This window comes from Hemicordylus capensis, chromosome 3 (genome assembly GCF_027244095.1).
Source record: "Hemicordylus capensis ecotype Gifberg chromosome 3, rHemCap1.1.pri, whole genome shotgun sequence".
Taxonomy (NCBI): Eukaryota; Metazoa; Chordata; class Lepidosauria; order Squamata; family Cordylidae; genus Hemicordylus; species Hemicordylus capensis.
This window is the reverse complement of record NC_069659.1, coordinates 106,793,038-106,820,878: the sequence shown is the minus strand read 5'-3', so window position 1 is coordinate 106,820,878 and position 27,841 is coordinate 106,793,038. Positions and strand designations below refer to the sequence as shown.

Genomic DNA, 27,841 nt, shown 5'->3' with positions numbered 1-27,841 from the left:
GGAGCGCATTCCAAAGTCCAGGGGCTGAAACAGAGAAGGCCCATTCCCGAGTAGATGCCAGGCGTGTTGGCGGCACCCACAGACAAACCTCTCCAGATGATCTTAACAGATGGGGCTCCTGGCGAAAAAGACATGCTCTTAAATACCCAGGGTCTAAGCTGTGTAGGGCTTTATAGCTAATAACCAGCACCTTGTATTTTGACCAGAGACGTATCGGAAGCCAGTGTAGTTCTTTCAACACAGGAGTAATATGGTCTCTCCTAGATGACCCAGAGACCAACCTGGCTGCTGTATTCTGGACCAACTGCTGTTTCTGGACTACATACAGAGGCAGCCCCACATAGAGCACATTGCAATAATCCAATTGCATATCTGAAAGGTGTAAACACATGGCATCCGCAAAGTATCTGCAGTTTCTACATTTTGCCAGTACTCCAGTAAAGGCACAAGACACAGATTAAACTAAAATCCACAACTCTATTAATCTAGGTTAGCAGCCAAACACCCTCCCCTATCCATTCTGAGTACACTTGTTGTTGAGTACAATTGTTGCTAAGCCAAACTCGAGTTGAAGAAAAGGGAAGCCCCGGCCACTGGGGCACATCCCCACTGCCTCTATGATTGGAGTTTGGAATAGGCACGAAACCGCGGTTATTGCTGAGTCAGCATTCTGGCGTAACGATTCAGCAGCAAAACCTCATTTGTCAGTAGCGAAATTTAGAGATAACCAAAGGTTCCAATTGGAGTTTGGTGAGGGAAACCGGAGTTAGCTTTTGGCCCTTAACTGCGGTTTCATGCGTTCGGATGTACTGCAGATACAACTGTTACCACTGTGGTTATCCTGTACGTCTGAACTCAGCTATTATGTCTTTTCCAAACCGAAAGAATAATATATTCATTGACAGTTCTCCAAACCCACCCTGCTGCTGCCATCTCCACATTGGATCAGCACTGGATCAGTTAGCTAATATAATTGAACTAGTGTAACTATGGAGGAAAGACCCATCTATTAAGCCACAAACTCAATGAGAATCAGCACAGATGTATGGCATAATATGACTTCAGGGGAAAGGGAGAGGGGAGGAACCAACATCTCCATGATGCAATGCTTCCTGGACCCAATAGGTAACCACTGAGAGCATCTGCAGCTGAAACACAGTAAGGCTATTCACATGAGCAGCCCAATCCAGGCTACTTGCAGGGGAGTAACAGCAGGAGAGAGGCATGCCCTCAACTCCTGCCTGTCGGCTTCCAGTGACATCTGGTGGGCCACTGTGTGAAACAGGATACTGGACTAAATGGGCCTTGGGCCTGATCCAGCAGGACTGTTCTTATGTTCTAGTGCAGCTCAGTCTTAGTTGGGCTTCTCATGTGGAGAGCCGGGATTGCTCCCGATCATGGTGCTTCCGCCCTCGCTAGCCAAACTTTTAATCCCAACTCTTAACTGGGATTAGATTGTGCAAGTGCACCCTCAACCGCAGGTTCAGGATCATGTGTGTGCTCAGGCTGCTTGCAGCCCAAGTGCACAGAGCCAGCCCCAACTCTAGACACCCGACTCATGGGGGAATCCACCAGTGCACCGTGTTCACCATGCAGTGCATTATGGGATTCCTGGAGGCCAGGACTCATTTCCCCTCCTCCAGTGATCTGTGCTGCTGGTAGCAGAAGGGACCATGTGGGCATGTGATGGCACGCCAAAGAGGAGCTCCTTGCTTGACTGGAGGGAAGGTAGGTTCAACCCTGCCTTCTCCCCGCCAGCCCTCCCCACCCCTGTTATGGTCATGAGAATAACCTTAATATTGGGTAACCCAGCTCAGGTTCTATGCTACCATGATTGTTTTCAGAATAATATTGTAGGAGTTCACTCTTCTGGTGAGTATATTCTTTAATTAGACTTGCAGGCATGACCTGCAATGCAGAACTTGCTAAAGGCAATAGTTCCTTAACATTTTTTTCTCTTAAGGAAATCTTTTCTGAAAAGGTTGTAATGGACTGATGATATGATCCTCAGTGAAGCTAAAAGTTGAGCCATTTGGTAGAGGGGGCATATAAAAGGGGCTGGTAACCAGGCTTCAGTCATGAGGGGCAAGACAGAAGGAAATAAGTTTGCCACAATGGAAGCCCTGCTTCAATTGGAGGGGAAATATTATATAAGTTATCTGCATGATGGGGTTACATAGCTGTTTTGTCGTGGAAGGCTTTGCCCCAGTTTTTGGATATTCATTAGAACTCCTAAATAGTGTGGTCTGCATGTGCAATGTGTATGTACGTAGGGCTGCAAATGTATTCAGAAGTACAATCCAGTGAAGTTGATAGATTTGCTTGTGATTAAATGTGGTTAGGTCCAGATTGGAAGAAAGAAGCTTTTGTCCCAAATCAAGCCAAGGCCATTTCTTTTGTTATTAGCTCGCTGTAGCTAACAAGGTCATCAGTAACAGCAGTAGTAGCTAGTCACAAAGATCCTCCCTGCATGACCCACTTCTGACCTTCCCAATAGTTTATTATTGTTAAGCTCAGCCGAGCTGGAAGTATAGATTATACAGCAGCCACAGCCTCAGTATTAATTTATAGCAGAACACCTGGCATATTAATGGCCCTTGCTCAGCAGTAATCTGTTCAGTATTGCTGGGAGATGATACTTCTCTCCTAATTTATTTTCCACACGTAAATATTTCATGTTGAATAGTAACTTTGAATTCTGTGTTACAAATATGCTTAAATATTTCATCCAGGAGGGGAAATCCTTACAGATGGAATGAGAAGAGGCACCCCTCCATTATTATTTTTAGAAGTGTGCCTTTTTTATTTTTTCTTCTTTTCCCAGGAGTGCCTAATAGCTTAAAATTCAACATACATGTATTAATAAGCTCTTGTAAATAGCTGATGGGTGCAAAGATCATGAAGATCATCACAAGAGCTCGCTGCATGACAATAGGTGGCTTCATTCTGGCCGCAGGCCAATTCGCCCCGAGTATGATGTTGATGATTTCAGGGGTGATTTGGCTTCCAGCAAAGCTAGCTCAGACTGCACACTCATTAGTTCTCATAAGTGGAAAGAGGCTGGGTGGAGAGAACTCTAGAGAAACACAGTGAGGCTGTTGGGATGGTGCAGCAAAAGGTGGCTTTCCTCCTTTTGAGGGATACTGCATACCAGGATGAGCACCATCTGCTAAAGGTAACGTTGGCAGTCATTTGACTGATTAACTCAATAGAGAGCTGCTGCCAGTCACAGCTTTTGAATGACTATTTGATAGATATCAATCACATATTTGTTACATTCACACTTTACCTCTTAGGTGTACACTTAAAAACTTGCCAGGGATACGCCTAAGAACTGCAGTGTAAAAAGGCTCTCACAACATAGCATCTTCCAAAGAGTAGAAATGACTTTGTCAACCGAAGCAAAGCCAAACTGAGTGACCATATCAAAATTCAGGAACATTCTAGCCCTATTTACACATTATGTCCAACACATGTGCAATCTGTGTACAGTGTATGCACATGTAGATCTATGCCCATGTACATTTACACATTATGTGGAACGTGCATACCACAACACACTTTTTATCTGTATCTGTTGGGGCTTTCATCCAGGTTCACTTTTGAAATGAACACACTGAGACCGCATTCACATGTAACACAAAACAAGAGACCCCTTCACTGACAGTTTCGGGAGCTGTACATCCAAATGCAGGTAACCAGAGTTAAGCGAGGAAATGGACCCGCGGTTTTCCTCCCCAGACTACAATCTGTATCTTCAGTTCTGAGTGAGATTTCACTGCCTTGAACTCCAGTTGCACAGGATATATCTGGACGCTGGCACCGCAGTTTCCCCCTCATGCAGCCAGAGTTGAGGGAGGAAGTTCCTCCCTTGTTCCGGCTGCGATTGGCTGCCGCGACTATACTTTATTAAACAAGGAGGCCCCAGCAGACAGTTTCCCCTCCTCTCTGTAGTCAGTGAGATTGCAGAGAAGGAGCTCTCCAGTACGTCTGAATTCAGATGGGAGATTGGGGGAGGGCGGGTGCCCCATTCGACCAGTGGTTCCATATTATATCCGAAGGCAGCCATACAGTCATTCACACACCTGACTGCACATACAGTATAGTGTCTGAAAAAGGTTTCTGGCAACATAGTTAGTGTCTGTCTTTCAGACACCTGTCTTCCCTTAATAAGCCTTCCAGTGTTGCCACTTGGCAAAAGCTTATGCTGCACTGCATATGTATTACAAACAAATTCAACAGGTACAGTTTTTACCAGGATCGAGATGCCGTGAAGGGGAAGCTGGAACAATTGAATTTCTGAAACTTGTGCAAGCTATTACCAGTATATCTATCAGGGCAAAAAGAACTGGCAAATGACTTATTTGAAAATGATATTCTGGCTCTGAACAGGATTGTAAGTGACAAAGCTTTTTAACTAAATGGGATTATTCAAACATCACAGTTTACTTTCTTTAATTTGTAACCAAGGAGCTTCTATAATTACTAAACCTGTTCCAGTATTATATAGAATTTCAGCAAAAATTGCCTGTGATCTAACTGTATTTTTTCTTAGTTTTCAAATAAATAAGATCCTATGTCAAAATTATAAAAATGCAAAAGTTTAACATTTTAGTGAAAAACAAGAAGCAGTTGCATTTTGCAAGTAGTTAATTTTAAATATGTTGCATTATACGAGTGTTTCAGTCTGCAAAACGTTGCAATTTGCATGTGTTGCAATTTGCGAGTATTTACTGCAGTGTGTATTATAATAATGTGATATATTACATGTGATTTTGATTTAAGTTTTTTAATATGTTCTTTAAGAATAAATGTTTTCTTTTCTCATTCCATGTTTCATTTGTATACCAGGCAGGGCATATTTGGTGGTGGTTGTTGTTTGTTTTGCACATCAACACAAATCCCATGTAAAGATTTTTAGCTGCTCCGCCCTTGCAGGGGGCCGTGGGAGGGCTGAAAACCATTTTTCATCAGGGTCCAAACCAGCTCTCGGCAGCCCTGGCAGCAAGGCAGGAGTGCAGACCCTGCATGGGGTTCAGTAGTAAGGCAGCTGATCCAAGCAGAGCCTACTAAAAGTGCCCAGTAAAAGATGTCATTTGAACAGCAACCTTTTTATTGGAATCTAAAAGTACAGAATAGTAAGCCCTAGATTCCTGTAAAAAAAGGTTAGGTTTTGATTTCAAAAACGCTGGTCACCTGGCTGATCAAGTGAAGAATGTAGCCACAGGATGGAAACAGGAACAATGGAGCGGGATATGAATGAAAAATTAATCTCGCCAGGACCTGAATCAAGTGTGGCAGCATCTGGTGGATCCATACTGGTTAACTGATAGAACATCATTTCCAAAGTCTATCCTATCACTAAGGACACAGAAGACTAAGAGAATGGCAAAGGGCTTTTTCTGGGCATGGAGTAAAAGTGCTCAAGTAGTAGCCCATAATGCATTTAGAGCATCTTATTTGACAGCCAAGTTACACAATGGGATGCAGAACCCTCTTTCCTCTGATGCCTTTTTCTTTCTTTCCTCTTGAGACATTTAAAGATATCAAAACAACTGCCAATATGTAATCACCATCTTCTTTAGTAATCCATCTTCTTGCCTCTGATTATCATCTTTCCCATTCTTCTCTGTGGCAGCCTTTGATTTTCAGTATTGGCAGATTGTGACATACTGGGGGTGGTATGAGCAAGCTTAGGGAATAGGCAGCATGGTTTGCACTGCTGCTGTAATCGCACATTAGCGTTGAGTGACAGCCACTAAGCTAGTTGCCAAACAACTATGTAAAGGATTACCTTGTAAGGGTAAACTTTATCTGAAGGCTTCTTGGTTCTGTGTGTTCTAGAGATCCGTGTATGGATTATTTGGTCAAATGTGGAAAACGAATGCTTTTATTTAGCAGCACCATATAATTAATCTGCTTGCAAACCTCTGTTATTAAAATATGGAATAATAGGCTCTCTTGTAACTGTTTGTTCTGCTTCCCCCCCCCCCCCCTTTTATCTTTTCCTGAGAATAATGTTTGACAGTAGTTGGGTCAAAAATAGTTACTCTAGTGTGAGTTTTTGGTAATGTCAGTCAGTCAGTCAAGCAAGCAAGCAATTTAGATAATACTGTCTCAGGTATGCACAAGCAAGCATTACTTCTCTGCTGATCTTAAATGAAATATTTTTGCAAGTTTGGGAATAATGTATTTTCTTTATTAATTCTCTTCAACAGGCCATTCTACTAATCTAACCTGTCGAGCATTCTTTGGATACAGCGGAGAAGTCAGTCCTTTAATGTACTGGATGAAAGGCGAAAAGTTTATTGAGGATTTGGATGAAAGTCGGGTTTGGGAAAGTGATATTAGGTAAAAAAAAAAAAAAAAAAAAAGAGCCATTGTATATATTTTGACAAGACTAATCTCTAGCTCTCAGTATTGAATAAAGCAGTATGCAAAGGGAGCAGTAGACATTAATTACAAAAGTGCATTAAAGCACCACAGTTGGTTTTCTTCAAATGCTACAGAGTGGGCGCTGAGAATGGCATTAGAAATTTGTTCTTTTACATATACAAAATTGTCTCTGCAGTCATAAGTTCTAGTATGTTATTTCCAAGGGAGTATAAGGATTCTGTGGTTGTACAAATTTATCTGTAAATCTGAATTAGTGCAATCAATGCAAACAGCCAGAATCATACAGTACTTTGAACAAATTAGTAATAAGTAATTTGGCATTCCTTTAATAGGCAGCTATTCCCCAGTCTTATAGATCCATGAGCATGCAACCAGGTGATGCACCAAATAGGATAATACTAATGTAGTGACAAGTTCATTCTCCTCTCCCTTCCTTCACTTTCACCTTCACCTGAATCAAAAGAGGAGTCCAAGGCTATCAAGGACCCTGACATGGTGGAGACTCTCTCTCCCACCTGGGTCATTGCAGGAAGTGAGCTTTGAAGTAAACTCTTTTTTCCCCTATGGAGTCTTCCATGTATGTAAAGAAAGTACTACCCCAAGGACTATACTTCATCTATTAACATTGCTTCCAGCATCCTCAAATACTATTTATTACTTCTAAGAAACTCTTTCCATTTCCACCTTTACCATCACACCCGGACAGAGCTGAAATCTACCAACATCACCAAATTCCCCTTTAATTTAGAATCAGTTTCAGGCCTAGAACACATACTTTCCTCCTCAAATATTTAATTAACCCTCAATAGGCATTAGAGTAGAGTTGGAATAACATTCATGGTTACTTGTTTTCTAGCTTAGACCCTGCTAGTTAATCTTAGTTTTGCTTATATCTCCCACAGTGCATAATCTCAAAATTAAATAGTCCTATTGATATCCCATTATTGGCATTCCTCATTCTAACCTGTCTACTTGTTTGCCATGCTCTATAATACATCCAAGACTAGGACTGAAGATATATCTCAGCTTTATCCCCTACCATGAGCAGTGACTCCTCTGTGGACCAGTCAAAAACAGGCAATCTCCTTTGCACATATGTTTATGGGCATAATTCTGCACAAGAGCAATATTATGCTGCTGTAGTCCTTTGCGGGGATGAGTAAGAAAAGAATAGAGGGAGAAGGAGCCAGCACTGTACAATGGACTCTTTAAGACTGCTGTGCTGAGAAGAAGCTGTATCTCCAATTCTTTGTGCCAAGGAAGTGCTGCTGGGAGCCCTCCTTTATGATCAGTCTGCTCTTGTGCCAACAAACTATGGAAACCATACGTTTGAGATAGTCACAGAGATCAAGTCCTTGTTATAACTCAACTAGGCTGAGGACTGACATTGGCCAATGGACTTGATTTCCTTTCCTTAAGGAAAGGAAGCTTATGAGATAACCCAAATGTGTGTGTGTGTGTGTGTGCTCACATGCAATGCCTGGACCAATATGAACCATATTGGGCACAGTTGTAGGACACATAGGGATACCACAAATATATAGTTTGTGATGATGGCAACTACCAATCCAAGATTATGGATGCGTAAAATTCTGAGGAGCAAGTGTGAACTGCCTAACCAATTTGAACCAAATTTCCATCATTAGTTTGTAATTATATAATACACCAGGCTTCTCCAAACTGCAGCCCTCCAGATGTTGCTAAACTACAACTCCCAGCATCCCTAGACACAATTTTTTGTGGCAGGGTATTCTGGAAGTTGTAGTTCAGCAAGGTAGATGCCATCATCACAAACTATATATAATTACCATCTCCACAAGTTAGCCCACTTCAGCTTTAAACATTCACACATCCACCATCTTGAATTAGGATGGATGACATCATCACAAACTACACTGTTGAGGCGTTCCTATGTGTCACTAACTACAACTATACCAAATTTGCTTCAAACCAGTTAGGTGGTTCACAAGTTAGTCCACTTGCACCTCAAACATTCACACATTTGCCAGCTTGTATTGGGGTGGATGACATGATCACAAACTATGCCTTTGAGGTGTCCCTACAACTGCACCAAATTTGATACAAATTGGTTCACACTTGTGCCTCAAACATTAACTTGTCCACCATCTTGAATTGGGGTAGATGACATCATCACAAACCATGCCCTTGAACTGTCCCTATGAGCCTCTACAGCTGCAGCAAATTTGGTTCAAATTGGCTAGGCAGTTCACAAGTTAGCCCAGTTACACCTCAAATATTCTTGTGTCCACCATCTTGAATGGAGTGGATGACACCATCCAAAACTACAACATTGAGTTGTCCCTATGTGTCATTACAACTCTTCCAAATTTGGTTTCAATCAGTTGGACAGTCCACAAGTTAGCCCACTTGTGCCTCAAACATTCCCAAATATCTGGAATCAAGGTCAATGACATCATCACAAACTACAGTTGAGGCATCCCTAGGTGTCCCTACAACTGTACCCGATTTGGTTCACATTGGTCCAGGCATTGCTAAGTTGATAGGTGGGGACACAGACACACAGACACAGACACAGACACAGACACACACACACACACACACACACAGATACATGGACACATGCACAGAATGCCAGGTGCTCTCATAAGCTTACTTTCCTTATGGAAATTTGTCTAACAAAAGAGGCTTCGCAAACGTAGCTGCATAGCAAATCTCTAACTTGCTCTCCCAGTCTGGAGCTGTCTGACAACTGGGCCCCCTTACCAGCTGAAGGGCTCCCCTTACCATTCTCAGGCCAATGGGCAAAAAGGCAAAGCTCTCCATCCAGTTGGGGGGGTGGGTATGTGCCAGCTGACCCCTGTGTTCTATTCAGGCCCATCTTCAGGCCCATCTCCCTTCCTAGCTACCCACTTGAGGCACAAGTGGGTAGCTAGGAAGGGAGCAACGCTCCCCTCCAGCCAGCCACCAAGCCTGTCAGCTGGCAGCCTTGTTTACAGGCTTACCATTTCCTTTCCTGTCACTGGGAAAAATTGTTTCCATCCAGCTACCCTGCTATACAATTGTGACAAATGCTGCCTATTGAGCTAAATTGTCCTAACAGGCTCATCCTGATGAGGGCAAAAAGCCCTGCCCCCCTCCACTGCCAGTCTGAGGTGCCAGGAAAAAATCCTGTCATAGATCCCATAAACTGTAACTGGTTCAGCCCAGGACAAAGCCAAATTAAAGGGAGGGCGGGTAGCAATAGCAATAGCACTTACATTTATATACCACTCTATAGCCGGAGCTCTCTAAGCAGTTTTACAATGATTTAGCATATTGCCCCCAACATTCTGGGTACTCATTTTACCGACCTCGGAAGGATGGAAGGCTGAGTCAACCTTGAGCCCCTGGTCAGGATCGAACTTGTAACCTTCTGGTTACAGGGCGGCAGTTTTACCACTGCGCCACCAGGGGCTCCTGGTATGCCCAACTGAAAATGGAGGTACCCTTTTCATTCTCCAACTTCCTGCCTCTCGTGTTATTGTGCGAGAAGATAGCCCAGTGTTAATTCTTTCTTCCCCCACCAGAATGCCTCTTCCTCTCATACAAATCACCCCCTCAGAGGATCCCATTCTCCACATTGTCTTAAAATCATTTTTCAATTTTCTTGTGTCTTTGAGCATTATCGCCATACATGGAATAGAGTGCCCACCTGGGTAAATTCTTTCCAACACAAGGGACTGTAAGCATTGAGTGTCCTATGTAGCCTTACTGGAGTTACATATCTCCTGGACATAAATTTGGATTTGTTTTCCTGTACATTAACAAATGGTTAGGTGAAATATAGAATCCTAGGCTTCTTCCATAGCCTCTCAATCTCTTCTCCCAAATCCTCATACTACTAACCCATGACATAACCTGACATATTTGATATCACAGATCTATCAGTTACATCTGATATACTGCAGAAATAATCTGCTTAGTTCCACTGGTCAGCTTCAGCTTTTCAATGCTATTAACTTTCTTGAGATTTCTTGTTTAAATCCAGCAACCTCCATTCTGTACAGTGAGCCGTACATCGAAGACGGATGTGGGCTTGATTTTTTGTGCCAGCCAATAGTCGGTCCACACAGCTTCCGAAGGCAGAGGCTGCTAAGGACTTCTGTGCTGTTCATCATCACTGCTGCACTGCTACTGCCGTTATTCTTGATGGCAGCAGCAGCATGGCAGCATTAACACAGCTACACAGCTATGGAGGCACAGAGCAGCCTTTGCCTTTAGAAGCTGCATTAACAGGCTCTTGGCTGGTGCAGAAGCAGCAAGCCAGCATCCCTCTTGGATGGGTGGCTTGCTGCACAGTATGTCAGCCAGCATTCCTCAGCAAGTGTTTAATTTGGAGGTATTAATAAGAAAGGAGGGATTAACTCTCTTGTGGATACGGTATTCATATGCTACATAGTCAAAGTTGAAGAAATATATGCTTGTCTCTCAACTTTAACCATCATTAATCTATTATAGAAATATAAAGTTGGAAGAGATCTTATAGGCCATCTAGTCCTACCACTTGCTAGATGCAGAAAATCTAGAGCTAGGGCATCTCCAACAGATGGCTATCTAACCCTTGCTTAAAGACCTCTAGCGATGGAGAGCCCACCCACCCCCTTGGTAATTGGTTGCATTGTTGAACTGCTCTTACCATCAATGTTCAGCCAAATGTTCCCTAATGTTCAGCCAAAACCCACCGTCATGTAACTCAGGTTCATTAGATCTACTCCTGTCCTCTGGGGCAGCAGAGAACATATCTTTACCTTCTTCTGTATGACAGCCTTTCAGGTATTTGATGAGAGTTTTCATCTTCCCCCCTCCTCTTTGACTAGAATTTTCATGCCCCACACTCTTCTTTCCTCAGGCTAAACTTACCCAGTTCCTTCTATCTTTCCACATAGGACTTATTTTCCAGACCCCTGACCATCTTTTAGGGATGTGCAGATCTAGTTTGAATCAGACTCCCCCCACCCTGCTAAATAGAAGAGAGCCACCAATTTAAAAGGTGTCTCTTTGGCCACTTTGCAGTTGGATATACAGTATAAGCTTTTGTTTCTGCATCTCTGACCCATGTCCTCGCTACCCATTTGCCATCCCAGATTTTTTTTCCCCTTTCTCAAGCTGTTCTACTCTTCAACACTTTGTTCCTGTAACCACCCACTCTTCTTTTGGCTTGTTCTGCTGCACTAGGTTACTCCTTTCCTAGGCTTTTGTTCATCTACCTTCTTTCCTAGGTCCTGGTTCTTCAGCTCTTCTTCTCCTATGTGTTTATGCCTTTACAGCTTTCTACAGGATCTGAGCAGCTAAATGGAAGACGCTTAAGATCAGAGCAATTTAACCAATGGCAATCTGGGACTCTGTGTCAATAGGAAAGCTCAGCAAATTATGGCACAGAGTTCACCAGCATCACAACATTTCTTAGGATATTACAATATAGAGACAAATCTAAAGTTTCGTACTTAGGCATAACAAAACAAAAATCAAATGCACAAGTAGGATGGACTAGTTGTGCATGTAAAAAAGATCAGGAGATTGCAGTTAATCACAAGCTTAACATCGGTCAACAGTGCCATGTAGCTGCACAAAAAGTCTAACACAATTTTAGGCGGCATTAATAGAACCATAGTTTTCAAGTCATGCGTATAGTTCCAATGTATTCCACACAAGTCAGACCTCATCTAGAATACCTTGTCCAATTGTGTGTGCTGCACTTTAAGAAGGATGTAGACAAATTAGAATAGCTTCAAAATAAGGCAACAAAGATGGCAGGGGTGTGCACGGAACCGTTCTGGCAGTTTGGGTCAAATTCAAACTGCATTCGAACTGAACCGCCTGTTCTACAAGCCGGTTCATTAGGCTGGATTACTGTAACAGGCCAGGGTCTTCTCAGTCATTGCCTGGCAGACTTTGAATGCTCTCCTGGTTGGCATCCAATCCCCAGTCTCCATCACAGTTTTTAGAAAGCAAGTAAAATGTTGTCTTTTTACCCAGGCTTTTAAATGAGTGTTTTGTTTGCTGCTGGTTTGTATCTTATGGTTATATTGAACATGTCTTTTAAACTTTTAATTTGATTTGTATTTTTGTATTCCATTTTAATTGTTATTGTGCAGGTTTTATGGTTTTATATTGTGTCAAATGTTTTGTAAACTGCCTTGAGAAGCCATTTAATGAAAGGCGGTATAATAATTTAACAATACATAGATAAATAAACTGGCCGGCAGTTTGGTTCATGCACTAGAATTCATTTGGCCCAGTTCTGCATGCTTGCAAAGCATGCATTGCAAACTGGGCCCCTGATGTGCTGATGGGGGGGGGGTGCTGGAGGGGCCTAGGGGAGCTGCCGCACCATGCCGCCATGCCTAAGGTGACATCCCACTCCCCGCCCACACCCACTATTTTTCAACCCCATAGGGTTTCCCCTTTGCTTGTAAAGGGGAATCCTTACAAGGAAAAGGAGAACCCTATAGGGTTGAAAAGTGTTGGGTGGGAGGTAACCTTACATGGCAGTTACAGGAACAAAGTGTTGAAGAGTAGAACAGTTCAAGAAAGGAAAAAAATCTGGGATGGCAAATGGGTAGAGAGGATATGGGCCAGAGATGCCGAAGCAAAAGCTTATATAGCCAACTGCAGTCAAAAAGACAATTTTTAAAGTGCTGACTCTCTTCTATTTAGCAGGAGGAGAGTAACTGTGCTTATTTAGCCCAGAACTGAGTCTCTCCTTTGTCTTTTTATTTGATTATGTCCACACTTTTAGAACAGGGAACCATTTTCTCATTCCTTTTTGCTATATAAACTGCTTTAAGAACATATAGTAAGAACATAAGAATAGCCCTGCTGGATCAGGCCCAAGGCCCATCTACTGCAGCATCCTGTTTCACACAGTGGCCCAACAGATGCCACTGGAACCTTACGTTTGTTCGTCCTAGATTTCCTGGCAGTCAGTTTCATGGGATGACCCCTGGTTCTAGTGTGATGTGAGAGGGAGAAAAATTTCTCTCTATCCACTTTCTCCACACCATGCAGGATTTTATAGACCTCTATCACGTCTCCCCGCAATCGACTTTTTTCTAAACTAGATATCCCCAGGTGTTGTAGCCTTGCCTCATAAGAAAGGTGCTCTAGAGCCTTGATCATCTTGGTTGCCCACTTCTGCACCTTTTCCAGTTCTACAATGTCCTTTTTTAGATGTGGTGACCAGAATTGTACGCAGTACTCCAGGTGTGGCCACACCATCATTTTGTATAAGGGCATTATAATATTAACAGTTTTATTTTCAGTCCCCTTCCTAATGATCCCTAGCATGGAATAGACCCTTTTCACAGCTGCCGCACATTAAGTTGACACTTTCAACGAGCTGTCCACCACGACCCCAAGATTGCTCTCCTGGTCAGTCACTGATAGCTCAGATCCCATCAGCATATACTTGAAGCTGGGGTTCTTCATCCCAATGAGCATCACTTTACACTTGCCAACACTGAACCGCATTTACCACTTTGTCACCTACTCTCCCAGTTTGGAGGATCCTTTTGGAGCTCCTCACAATCCGTTTTGGATTTCACTACCCGGAAGTGTTTGGTATCATCTGCAAATTTGGCCACCTCACTGCTTACCCCTACTTCTAGATCATTTATGAATAAATTAAAAAGCACCGGTCCCAGTACAGATCCCTGGGGGACCCCACTTCTTACTTACTTCCATTGTGAAAACTCTCCATGTATACCTACCCTGTCCTTCAACCAGTTAGCAATTCACACATGTACTTGTCCTCTTATCCCATGACTGCTAAGTTTTCTCAAGAGTCTTTGATGAGGAACTTTGTCGAAAGCATTTTGGAAGTCCAGGTGTACTATGTCAAATGGATCACCTTGATCCACACACTTGTTGACACTCCCAAAGAAGTCCAAAAGGTTGGTGAGGCAAGATTTCCCTTTGCAGAAGCCATGCTGGTTCTCTCCCAGCAGGGCCTGTTGTTCTATGGGCTTTTTATCCTTTTTATCCTTGAGGATGTTTTCCATCAATTTGCCTGGAATGGACGTTAAGCTAACCGGCCTGTAATATCCCGGATCGCCCCTGGATCCCTTTTTGAAAATCGATGTTACATTTCCTACTTTACAGTCCTTCAGTAGAGAGCCTGATTGCAGGGATAAGTTATATATTTTAGCAAGGAAATCTGCAATTTCACATTTGAGTTATTTGAGGACTCTTGGATGGATGCGATCCGGCCCTGGCGATTTGTTAGTTTTCAGTTTTTCCAGACAGTTTAGAACATCATCTCTTTTCACTTCTATTATTTATCTTTGAGGACTTTTGTTTTTGTTGAGAAGTGATATATTGACAATATATTGTGTTTAAATATTCAACCAAATCTATGGCCATAGAATTGCAACCTTTTAGGTAGACTGAAGTAATAGAGAAAATCTTATGCTCATGAGTATAGCTATAATTGAGCAGATGGGTTCAAAGAAACTGGGGGGCCCAGCTCCAGAGGGCCGCCAACTCCACCCCTCCCTCTCTTCTTCATTAACTCCCTCACTCCGAGGGGCAGCCAGGGAGAGGGGTGAAAACGGACCCCCTCTTCCCTAGTTACACCCCTGCTTAAGCTCCAATAGATTTTACTTCCTTCAAACCTCTCCTCAGAAGCCAGCTTTTCAGTGAACTCCCCTGCTCCCCATACCTAAGGCTACTAATACATATACACAAAATAATCACCTATTCTTTCCTTATTTGTCCCGCCTCTACTTCCCTTGTTTTCCTCTGATGTTTTCCTTGCATCTAATTTTAGATTGTGAGCCCTTTGGGGCAGAGAACTGTCCTCTCATCTGTTGTAAAGTGCCATGTTCATGGGTGCTGCTGTATAATTCACCATGGAGATTGATGGGGGTTGGACACAGTTGTGATGACACACAGCTTTGGAGGCACGGAGCAGCCCCTGCCTTCAGAAAGTGTGTGCACTTGCTCTTGGCTGATGAAGAAGCAACGAGTCCTCATTCCTCTTGGATGTGTGGCTCACTGCACAGTGTGTCAGCCATGAATAAGCAGTAATAAAAGGCTAATTCATTTTATCACACAAAGCTTTGCACGAATAATTGGCAGATTCTACTTCACATTTAAAGTTCTCCCAGAGACATTACACTAGATACTTCTGGGCCTTTCAAAGTGATGGTTTGAAACTACATTACTTCTTTTTGCTTGGGTGGTTTTGTGTTCGCTTAGGGAGGACCCTGAAGTGGTTTTGCTTTTTCTTTGCTGAGCAGGAATTATGAAATTGTAAAGAAATGTCTTATTTACTTTGCTGTTTACAATTCCTGAATAAAACCTAAAGATGATGAGCGGCTGCCCCTGGTGCTTCTGGGTCTCCACTTGTGTTTTAAGTCAGTTTCATTATCTGTGTATTGACCTGAACATTAGCAGTGAAATGGCTTAGCAGCCAGCTGGGTGCTGGACTAGGTAGGTCTTGAGCCTGATACAGCAAGGCTCTTCTTATGTTAAATACCATAGGTTTGAAAGAGCCTTAAGAAAACAATTTTCAAAGAGCATGTAGACCTTTTGTAAATATTTTGTGCAGAATCCCGGATTTCTTATCAGGATATGCTTAAGGATGGCAAATTAATTGCAGCTCTTATAAGCACTGGCAACCAAACATCCTCATTAACAGTGTAGGAGGAAAGGGCATGATTCATAATTTAATTAAGATTTCATCAAACCGTAGCCAAATTTGAGACCAATTTTGATTTGCGAGTATTTTGATTTGTGAGAAACATCACATCAAGATTACCTTATGATTTGATGTGGTGTAAACAACATTACATATGGATAATTTGATTTTTCTTTCACCAGAGTTCTTAAGGAGCATCTTGGAGAACAGGAAGTTTCTATTTCATTAATCCTTGATTCAGTGGAAGAAGGAGATCTCGGAAATTATTCATGTTACGTTGAAAATCGATATGGCAGCAAACATGCCACCGTCATTTTACTGAAACGGGGTAAATATCTTTTTAAAAACACAGATGGCGTACGTAAGAAGTATATTTTACATCAGCTATCTTCTGATATATTCCTCAGTCCTCAGTAGACTGGGAGCAAAATGTTAATTATTCTCTCTCTCTGTCTTGGAAAGGCATTTTCAAGAAATAAATAAGAGGGAAAGCCATAATCAAATATGGCTCTCTGTTGAAGAAATAGAGTTAAATACACTTTTAAATAATGTTTATATAGAAGATGCTTTTAACAACTGGTGAGTATGGGAACTAATAAAAATTTACAAGGAATAGCCTGGCAGGAAATTATTGGTAATAGAAGTTTAATCATTTTCTGTAAGAAATAAGTTTAAATCATACCAAAAGCAATAGGTTCCAAACCTTTATGGGGGCGGGGAACATCAGAGGAACTTGCCATGCATCCTGATGAATTTCAGCTTGCAGAGGGTGCTTTGTAGTTCTGAATGCTTTGTCTAAACCTTACAGCTTTGATTAAAAAATATTGAAGTGTTTTTATTCACTATACTAAATGTGTTTTTCATTCACTGTAATCTGGGATCTAACAACCCTGTTGGGCCACTGGTTGTGGTCTTTTGGAGATGAGTGCTGCATTGCTGGGTACTAGACAAGGGGAAGACCATGAAGAAGCAGTGTAGGCCAGTCTAGTAGTTCCAATGCAGGCATGCTGTTTCTGCACAGGTACTGGCTTGTGCCAGCAGTTCTTAGAAGAACCTGCACAGACTCAGGCCACATTCAGACATAATGGCTAACCGCAATTGGTAATGGCTGGGGTTCCACTTCTTAGCTCCAATTTGTGCCGCAGACATTCATCAAACTGTGGCCAGCCAAACGAGGGTAGCCCCTCCATGCTGCTTGGCCTCTGAGGCCAATCTCAGCCAGCTCCACAGCCTGACTTTGGACAAAGCATCATCAGCAGTTCATCCGCAATTGGCCACGAACTAGAAGGGGTGTGCCGACTGCGATCATACATTTTTGGAGCACTCCACCCGCCCTCAGCAAAGAAAGGGCACCACTATAGCGTGAATTCCTCAGTGGTTAAGGCCTGGGGGGTGGAATTCCACTTTCATTGCAAGAGGGGAGGGGGAAATCCACATTTGCTAGAATGGGATATGCAGACGTGGGAGAGCAAAGGAGGCTGGGAGGTGTTAATGAAATTGCTCTTGGGGTATTGGAAAACCACCCTAACTAATTTTTAGACTTGCGTGGGGAATCAGGAACTCCAGAGAAAGCAGGTCATTTCACAATAATTTGTGCAAAGCTTCAGTCTTGGAAATGACTGACAGAGAGTTGAAGTCAAATGGAATCAGATTTATTTAGGGTTTAGGGGTACAAAAAGAAAATCTTAATTAGCAAGCAACACAATATCAACAAACAAAGCTAACTAGGCTAATAATAATAATAGTACTAAATTGAAGCTTACGGTGTTTTAGCTTAAGATCCAAATTAAATCTGCTCAAGGCTGACCAGAGAAATGTCTTAGAGAACAGCTGAGCTTTAGACTTTAAAAGGAGCTGGAAGACAAGGAAGCAAAAGACTTAGGAGCAGGGATTAGTATACCTCATGTCCTCTCTGGTGGTGTGTTTGGACACTTGTTGCTTGACTCAGGTCAAGGTAGCTCTTTCCTCTGGCACAGGTGGGAAGGCAGAATGCAGGAGCAGGGACCCTGGTTCCATTCTAGGGTCAGGGAACAGGGGAAAATCCAAAGGAGGTCTTGTCTCAGGGGACCAGGGCCGGTCTGGAGGCAAAAGCAGGATGGGCACAAGACCCATGGCACAGCAATTTGGTATAGCTGATGCCCAGACACCCAAACATGCAATGGGTGAATCCAGAGAAGAGATACACTGCTTGGTGGTCTCAGGGACAGAAATAGGCCACGTCTTGTCCTGGGGCCAAATGTTGAGCACACCTTTCTCTGCAAAGGGTTACATATGTGGTAGACAAAAGAATACATTGTGTCCTGTTCAAATGTTGCTCTACCAGCATAATGGAGTTAATAGGTTGAGAAACTTGTGCAGGATGGAGCGAAATGGGCACATTAGAGCTTATCTCATGTTCAGGAAGGACCTTGATAGGTGCTGGAATGTGTGAAAAAGCATACCTTCCGAGGCTCGAGCCAACTATTAATACTTCTTGTTAGGAAGATGAGCCTCTTATATTATTCCTTCCTGCAAAGGTGATAATCATGAAAGCTAATCCTATGTGCTAACGTGGAAGGGATTATTTGGCTATCTCTGTTAGAAGAATAGCACTTAATTAACCCACGTGCTTACTCACCTGCACTGAAATCAGAGAGAAGAGCAGAGGAATAGTCGTCTTTCAGTTGTGAGTTAGACTTGACCTGGAGCTACCTTTCCCCATGCTATCAGCCTCATGAGTTCTATACCCTTGTGAGTTATCTCATGCAAGTAAAAGGTAATCCCATGATCCCGTGAGTTCAGAGAGACAAAATGGAAACTAAAAGCCTGTAGCTCCAAATCAGGTGTAGGGGTATTGCTGGGAATTCTCAAACAGACAATCTTGGTATCAGGTGTCTGTCCCAGCGTAACCTGGGAGGATGCCATGAGAGGTGACATGACAAAGCAGCCCATCCAGACCCAAGCGAATTCCTTCTTGCTGCCAAGTTGGCTGGCAGTTTCATGAGAGCACCAGTCAACTGGGGATGTAAAATGACAACAACAAAGAATATATATAGATCGCTTTTCGACCAAAGTTCCCAATGTTGTTTACATAGATATAAATAAAATGGCTCTCTATCTTCAAAGGGCTCACAATCTAAAAAGTAAACTGTGCTCGGATGGGTGGGGTCAGCTCACACGCAAACTGGCCTGGCTTGAGGGCTCGCCCTCAAGGTCAAGCCAAACTTATCAGGCCAGGCCAGAGCCAGTATGGGGTATTTTTTAAATTGGCGGGCTTACTGCCCTTAGAGGCCTTTGGGGGGGGGGGTGCTGCTACAGTTGCAGTGGATCTCCCGATGTTCCCCCTCCCATTGCTTGCCTCCCCCCCCCAGTCATTTTTGGACAATTTCAGCCCATTTGGGGCTATTTTTAACCCATTACAGACCTCTTTGCAGTGCTGGTGATCATTTTGTAGGCTGCTGCGCATTCCCACTGGCCATCTGCATGGCCGGGGTCATGACCCAGCCAAAATGATGGCCAGTGGGCACGTGTGGTGGCCTCCAAAATGGCCACCGCCACTGCAGAGAGGCCCTCCCTGAAATATTTGCTCCTCAGCCAGCGAGGGGATGCCCTGTGCATGCTGGCTATCCCTGCTATGATGGGGCCATTTGCCAGGGCATACCCACTTGCATGGATGGTGTGGGTGCAGGGCTCAGGTGTGGACCTTTAAACCTGTTCACAGCTCCTTGCCTGGGTCAGACCTGGTGCTGTATGCAGATTTCCTGACATGTGGATTCTCAGGAGTGGAGAGCCCTGGTTCCAAGCTGGCCTGGGATAGTGGGCTTGACCTTCAGGGCCATGGGCAATGGTGCACATCCCCACATGGGTGTGCGGGCTGTCAGGGCACAGCATTTGACAGCCGCTTGGTGGTAGTCTCTGGGACCGGGAGAGCTCTCGCCCAAATGCCCATCCCTGCAGATTTCCTGCTCAGAGGCAGATTTCCTGCCTCATGCCCCTTAGTCCGCTACTCTTCTGAGAGAGCATTCCATGAGGGTGATGGGCTAAGTTTTTAGCTAGATGAAGTCTATGATGAGACATCACAGGTGGCCCTCCTCATGAGCAACTTAGAGGGCAAGTCTCCCCACCCAGGGAAGGGGCTAGCTGCCTTCTCTCTCCTTAAGAGAGGAGAGATGGTTTTGTGGTAGCAAGCATGACTTGTCCCCTTAGCTAAGCAGGGTCTTCCCTGGTTGCATATGAATGGGAGACAGTGTATAAGCACTGTTAGATATTCCCCACAGGGGATGGAGCCACTCTGGGAAGAGCAGAAGGTTCCAAGTTTCCTCCCTGGCTTCTCCAAGATAGGGCTAAGAGAGATATCTGCCTACACATGACTGCTGCTCACTTCTCAGATAGCAAAGCACTTAGTGCCCATCCTGTCATCCTATCCCCTTTCCCTCCTGCTTGCTAGATTGGGGCAGAGGGACATAGTGGGAATCAGGCCTGCCCCTAAGCAACTGTGCAGTTGATAGGCTGGCCAGTCCAGGATGGGGCGTGACAGCGTCCCTGTAGTCTGGCAACTCCATAGCCACATAGCTGACAGGAGGGATGTGGCTTATATTCCGAGAGGCTTCTAGTGAGAAGCACTGAAAGTATAGAGCAGCCGAATCCCTTGGGAGGTCTGCACCACCACCTCTATGTTTGGGGTTTAGAAATCAGTGCAAAACTACAGTAGTTATCCAACTACAGGGCCTATCCAACCCCAGCTCAGCATTCCTCCAGTGGCTGTTGCTGGTGTCTGCCTTTATTTTCTTTTTAGATTGTGAACCCTGTGGGGACAGGGTGCCTTCTTACTTACTTACTTACTTATATGTAAACTGCTTTGAGAACTTGGTTGAAGAGACGTATATACATATTTGTAGTAGTAGTACTAGTACTACTAGTAGTAGTAGTAGCAGCAGCAGCAGCTGCTGCTGTGTCAGTTGTCAGACATAATGCATTGGCAGCAAAACCTCAATTGTCAGTGGCAATCCTTAGAGATAATTAAAGGTTCCAACTGGAGTTTGGTGAGGCAAACCAGAGGTAGCTTTCAGGCTGTAACCACAGTTTCGCACATTTGGGTGTAACAGTATTACAACCTTGGCCAGATTTAACTGCAGTTAGCTCTTACGTCTGAATGTGGCCTCAGTATGGCATGGGCCTGCCCTGTTCTCATTGGTCACTGTCCAGTGGTGGCAGATAGTGAATTCACAGAACTCCTACCCCATTCACCACTTACCATACCTATTGCTGTGCATCTGGTAGCTACCAGCGGAACTGCCTGCTTTGGCAGCTACTCTGTGAAAAGCCAGTCCTGTCCTCTGTAGGTGCATTTTCCTGCATTAACAATGTAGCCAGTGATTGTTTGAGAAAGCCAATTGTTAGAAGTTATTGGGTGTACTCCTCATTATAAATTTCAGATTAGAAACTATCATAAACTTACTATCAACCCCCTTAAATTTGCTATTAGATGTGTACACCAGATTGGGATGGGGTTTCCCCCCAGCCCGCCCTCATTTTTGAATGAAAGAAGAGAGTGCCTTGTACAGCTAGTACCATATCCTGCATTCTACCCTGTTTAATATTCCATTTCCGGTTGTTTTGAGGTACAAAATGCATACTTATACTTGTTTGATATCCTGACTAATGACTGAAATTAAAAAGGACAAGTTAGCATGCCTAATTTGCCCTTTTAATCCCCATGGTACTTCCTCAAGTAAATTTGGTCAGGATGTCAACCATTGACTTTATTATGCTGGGCACATCCAGACCTTTCACAGAGCAGTGCTCCATCAGCCGATGCTCCTTCTATGAACAGAAGGAACACTGTGTTTATGCAAAGGACCCCTCACATGAGTGCCATGCTCCTTCTAATCACTTGGGAAGCTACTGCTGATGGAGCACAACTCCACTCGGTGAAATGTCTGGATGTTTCCCAGTGTCACTTAACACTTGCAGACTTCATTTGGACAAATGTTTCTTGATGTCCTTCACTCTGACCACGTCTCATCCTCTTGTATCAGTTATTTCCTTCTTTTCTTTCAGTTTTAATTTGTGACCACTTATTCACCATTCTCCACCAGTGGTCTTTTCTTCCTGACCCGGTGCTACCTTTGCCAAATTTGCAATCTGTCTCAACATATCCTGCTGTTTTGAAAACACAATGGAATAATTCTAACTCAGGGGAAAGCACTGTCAGAAATTTGCTTAGTATATGTGCAGTCTTAGCAATGCTGAAGTTAATGCAGTTCAGCACCACATCAGAGACAAGGTCATCCTTATTTTATATAGTCCTCCTACATGTATGGGATTTGACCTATTAATTGACCAAGGATTGGCTAGAATGGCCATCTATATTACAAATGCTTATTGCCAATTTAAGCTTCACATATGAAAATGTTGCAAGCCTTTGAACCTCATCACATTGATAAGATGAAACTTTGCAGTGTCATTTGCTCTATTCTGTCCACTAAAGAGCATTCAGTATCAAAGGACAGTAAGATTATAGCAAGTAGTCTTCCAAAGACATGATTAATTGGAAATGCTGAGACATTTTAAGTCATTGCATATAGCAAATATTTAGAAATAGGAGGAGGGTTAAAAAAATAGCAGTGGATTTGAATTGTTTAAGATGTTACTTGATTGTGTCTGTAAGATCTGAAACATACCTGGTGCATGTTTTCAGCATACTTTGCATTTTGATAACTTTTTCAGTAAGATGAAAAATTAGTCATGACAGTTAAAAAAAAAAATTTCTAGCAAGTCTCAGACTTCCTAGCCAGAAAATCTCTGCATAGCTACTAGGCTTATCTTTCTCACCATGGCAATATTTTAAATAAGATGTTATTGCTTAGACCTACATCTCAGCTGTGGAAGTAATGTATATTTTCAGATATTAATGCTGGATTATTTGGTCATTATGTTCCATGGCAAATAAATTATAGTTTATCATCTTGTCAATTTGATAATTGTTAGCTGATAAAGTTGCAGGATTGGAACCATTGTAGTCATTAGATATTCTGGAAAAAAGTGACGTATTCAGTTCAAATTGGGGAGTATGTGTGTGGGCATGCACAATTTCTAGCCCATCTTTCAGTCCAAGTGAGGTCATCAAGGTGGTTTACAAATATAATAAAACTTTAAGACCACTTTAAAAACAAATTGCAAGAACAACACAGAAAAATGCACCACAGAAAGAAAATAATAAAGAATGTTTAAAATCACACACACACACACACACACACACACACACTGCAGACTAAAAGCCATGTGAAATAATAAAATTGTTTAACCAGATTTTGAAAGGCACAATAATATTCTGGTCTGGCAGGCTTTCCTGAAGAGAGAGTTCCAAGAAGAGGGCACCACTCCTGAGAAAGGCCTGCTTCTGGTGGCCATCAGTTTGACCTCAGATGGTAAAGAGGTTTGGAACAGGGCTATCTTCACAGCATGCCTGAATCGTTTCTGCGTAGCACAACTTATGGCTGCCTGCCAGCATTAGAAAGTAGATGGATGTGATGCAACAACTCCAAATAGAAATCGCTGCAAGGAGGATGAAAGTTCTTGGAGAGAGCAGGAAGGTTTCTAGCTAAGCAGTTGAGCATGACCTGTTCTCAGCAAGGTGGTACAGAAAAATGTGTGTGCTTATTTGTTTCACAAACATTAGAACATAGATTTTCACCTTTAGGAAAGGGATGTATCTTTCCCAAAGCTGTAAGTACTGTACTGCTGTTGGATGCAGGATTACAGACTGCAAGGATTTTGTGGAAGACTGCTGAATTCTATATCATTTTATTCCTTTGTATGAACAAATCCTTAGACATTCAAACCTGCAGGAAATATATTTAAATATTACAACACACAGCTGCCAATCACAACCAGATGTTGAAGCTAATAACAAATCCTGTATATATTACATATATAATACAGGAATTTTGCTGTACTTTATCCAGCTTTATACTTTCATGAGATTTAAATGCAAGGAGTCAGGAAGGCTCACAGTTATAAATATAATCACTCTTAATAATGCAATATAATGTAATAATAACTGGAGAGGAAATCTACTCATTCAGTGGCACACTGCTGAAATATGAGGCTCTCTCTCATCATGGAGCTAACCTCCTGCAGTCTTATTTAATTACATGGTAACTTGGAATTACAAAGTAGCCTCTAATTGCCTAATTACTTCTTAGAATTTTTTTAACTTGGTTTTTCAGCATATAAAAACTTCAAAAAGATGTGGGGGACTTTCCACAAAGTTGTTCATCTTTGTATTTATTTACTTATTCTTATAGTCAGGCCTATCTCAAGGATCATAGCTGCTTACAACATACAAAAATGTTCTAGAATTGTTCAACTCATCACCACTACTGAAGGGGGGTCTTTTCTGCAGAAAGATTCCTCTTCAGTAATAGGGATAAGTGGTCCAAGTCTAGGAGGATGACTTTTTTGTATATTGGACATTTCCTTTTTATTTATTTAATTAATATATTTGTATACTGCCCATGACTTGAGTCTCTAGGCAGTTTACAGCAAACCAAGAAATTTTAATTAAAATATATTTTAAAATTCAAATTAAAATACCCATAAAACTACCAAATAGCTAAAAAGCTTGGCTGAAGAGAGGTGTCTTTAGCTGTTCCCTAAAAGTCAACAGGAATGGAGGAGCTCTAATCTCATCAGGAAGTTCAGTCCATAGTCCTGGGGTAAATACATAGAAGATTTGCAACTTAGTCATCACTCGATGAGCCGGCGGCACCCTAAGATGCACCTCCCCTTAAGATCTTAATAAGTGGTGGGTTTCAACAAGGAAGGTGGTTCCTTGAGTACCCTGCGCCCAAGCCATTAGGAGCTTTATAGGTAATACCCAGCATTTTGTATTTTGCCTGGAAACCTATTGGTAGCCAGTGCAGTTCTTTTAAAACCAGAGTAATATGATCTGTTTGGGATGTCCCAAATGGTGGTGCAGCATTCTGCACCAGTTACAGTTTCTGGACTACATAAAAAGGCAGCCCCAAGTACTACTACTACTACTACTATGAATATTTATATACCGCTCTTCAACAAAATTGTCAAAGCAGTTTACATAGAAAAATAAATAGTTCATTAAGAATATGGTCCCCTGTTCCCAATGGGCTCACAATCTAAAAAGTAGAGAACGTGTAGAGAGCAAGTGGAGAGCATTGTAGTAGCCAAGCCTGTAGGTTACCAATTTGATTGATTGATTGATTGATTGATTGATTGCTAAATTTATATACTGTCTTTCATTAAAACAATCACAAGGCAGTTCACATAGAAAAAATTAAAACAAGACTAAAAAATTACACAATTAAAATATTATGCTAAAATATAAAAACAGATCCAATTTTTAAAAAATTGAAAAATACATACATCACTGTCTTAAGGTCACTCACTTCCAGAAAAGGGTGCAGTTGGAGAGCCAAGGCCATTTAGGCTTAAAGGACTTTGAGTTGTGTCCAAAACCCAAACTAGTAACCAATGCAGATGTTGTAGAAGTGGTATAATACATTCACTCCAGCCCATGCCAACCAAAAGGTGGGCATTTTGTACCAGTTTTGCTTCCAGTTCATTTTCAAAGGTAGCCCTATTACAGTAGTCCAGTCTGGAGATTACAGCACATGAATGATAGTGGCCAACTCTGTCTTCTAATATATGCAACTGTGGATCAGCTGAAACTGAAGCCAAATTGGCCTTCTCATCTGGTCCTGGCTTATTATTGCTTTATTAATTATGATAGCCATGATGATTGTTGACTTATACAAGACTTTGCTCCTTCACTGAAAAAAAAATGCATATGTTACTTTTCAGGCTAGAATAATTGAATAGTCATGTATTTAAGGTGAGTGATAGATCTGCACAAAACCGGTATTCAGTTGTTGTTGATGTTGTTATTACTACAGTTATATCCCGCTCTTTCCTCCAAGGAACCCAGAGGTACTACATACTTAAGTTCCTCTTTCACAACAACCCTGTGAAGTAGGCTAGGCTGAGAGAGACGTGACTGGCCCAGAGTCACCCAGCTAGTATCATGGCTAAATGGGGATTTGAACTTGGGTCTCCCCGGTCCTAGTCCAGCACTCTAACCACTACACCACGCTGGTTCAAGTCCGAACCAGACTCGAGCTGGACTGAGCATATTCGGTCATGACATGGCCATGCAGAGGCCCATTGCGCATGCATGGCAGTCTCCAAAATAGCCACCACAACTACACAGAGGTCTAGAACAGGCCAAAAACTGTCCAAACCGGGCTGTAATGACACCAGGGGAGGCCGGTGAGGGAGGGGGAACCTCCAGAGACACCCCCCCGCATCCCTGGAATCAGTAAGTTTTAGTTTTAAAAAGTTTTTTATCGTAGAATCCCCGAACTGACTAGGGGTGTTTGCCTTGAGATTGAGCCGAACAGGGGCAGGTTCAGTTTGAGACCGGCTCGACACTGAACCCTTGAACTAGGCATGTTCAATGTCGAGCCAGTTCAAATTCGAACCTGTTTGCACACCCCTGGTGACTAACAGAACCTGTGGAAGTGGAGTCTGGGACAATAAGCCCTCACAAGTATTGAATGGATAAAATCCCCTGGAATGTGTGATAATCAGCAGCACGTCAGTTCCTTGCCAGATGGAGATAACTGTCACAATTTAAAATACTCTTCATAAAATATAATCATAAAATATTATTGCCACTTGTGTGACCCCCATCTATTCAGCTTTGAATTTCAGAATCAATTGAGAGTTTACATCTATTCTTCTAGGCTATACGTTTAATGTGTATATGCAATCAACTGGAAGAATCTGTGAAATGTGTATAATTATCCACCTGTTCTCACATTACTCCACCTAGATAACTGTAGTTTAGTTAATCAAACTGATGTGGCCCATCCTAGGGCTGTAATCCAAGCAACACTGAACTCTATACAACTTATTTTTGAATAAGCATGCATAGGATCCAGCTGAATAGTTTAGTTTAAATAACAGACCTAACATTTGCAATAACATTTTTACATAAAGCTCTCTTAATATTTCAAGAACTTCTGTGCTAATTAGGCATCCTATACATCACTGCTGAAGCAATAATACTTTCCCAAAGACACCCAACTCCAAAAGCTATTTCTTTGTTTCAGTAAAAGAATTACCTCCTTGGGAAAACTATCAGCCACTCAAGGAGGCTAATAGCAAATATATAATGGATGTTCTAAAACTCGCTCAGCTTTTGTGGAACTAGGAAACAAGTTAGCAACCATTAGTCTTAATGGTGCTATATGTCCAAACTTTAATGGATCACCAGAATTCATTTCCCTGAATCTGATTTTGTTTATTATCCCTTTCTTTGTGATTGTCCCAACCAAATGTTTTCCCTCTCTCCCTCCACCTTTTCCCCAAGAGCATTCAGCTAAGTAGTTCAGGTCTAGCTGAAGGTAAAGCATGTCAGTAATTTACCTCCTGCAGATATAGCTTTTAGTCCAGAATTTACTCTAGAATTTAACACCTCTGACAGTGCAAGCATTTGCTCTTATCTCCAAATTAGGTATATGTATGCAACAATGCTGTTTTATTTAATCAATTCTTTCTTTTTAAAAAATCACACAAATAGTAGCACAGATTTTTGAGTTTTCCTTTCAAGGTTAGCTTCATGGTAACAGTAAGATCCACTTAACCCATAGGCAATTTGCTGCCCTCCCACCCACCTACCCACACATTATTTCCTACAACAGCAATTGTTCTAGATGCTACTTTCCCCACAAAAGCTTTTAAATGCTGAGGGCATAGTTATTC

The 27,841-nt window shown here is 42.4% G+C and overlaps 1 protein-coding gene across 10 annotated transcripts in view; it reads left to right on the top strand.

Moving 5' to 3' along the window:
• Positions 1-27,841, top strand: part of IL1RAPL1 (interleukin 1 receptor accessory protein like 1) — a 1,164,933-nt gene that overhangs the window by 1,094,410 nt on the left and 42,682 nt on the right. For all 10 annotated transcript variants that reach the window (XM_053311513.1, XM_053311511.1, XM_053311510.1 and 7 more), the window contains 2 exons: positions 6,219-6,351; positions 16,240-16,385. In XM_053311513.1, the coding sequence (XP_053167488.1) occupies positions 6,219-6,351; positions 16,240-16,385 (279 nt within the window). The remainder of the gene's footprint in view (positions 1-6,218; positions 6,352-16,239; positions 16,386-27,841) is intronic.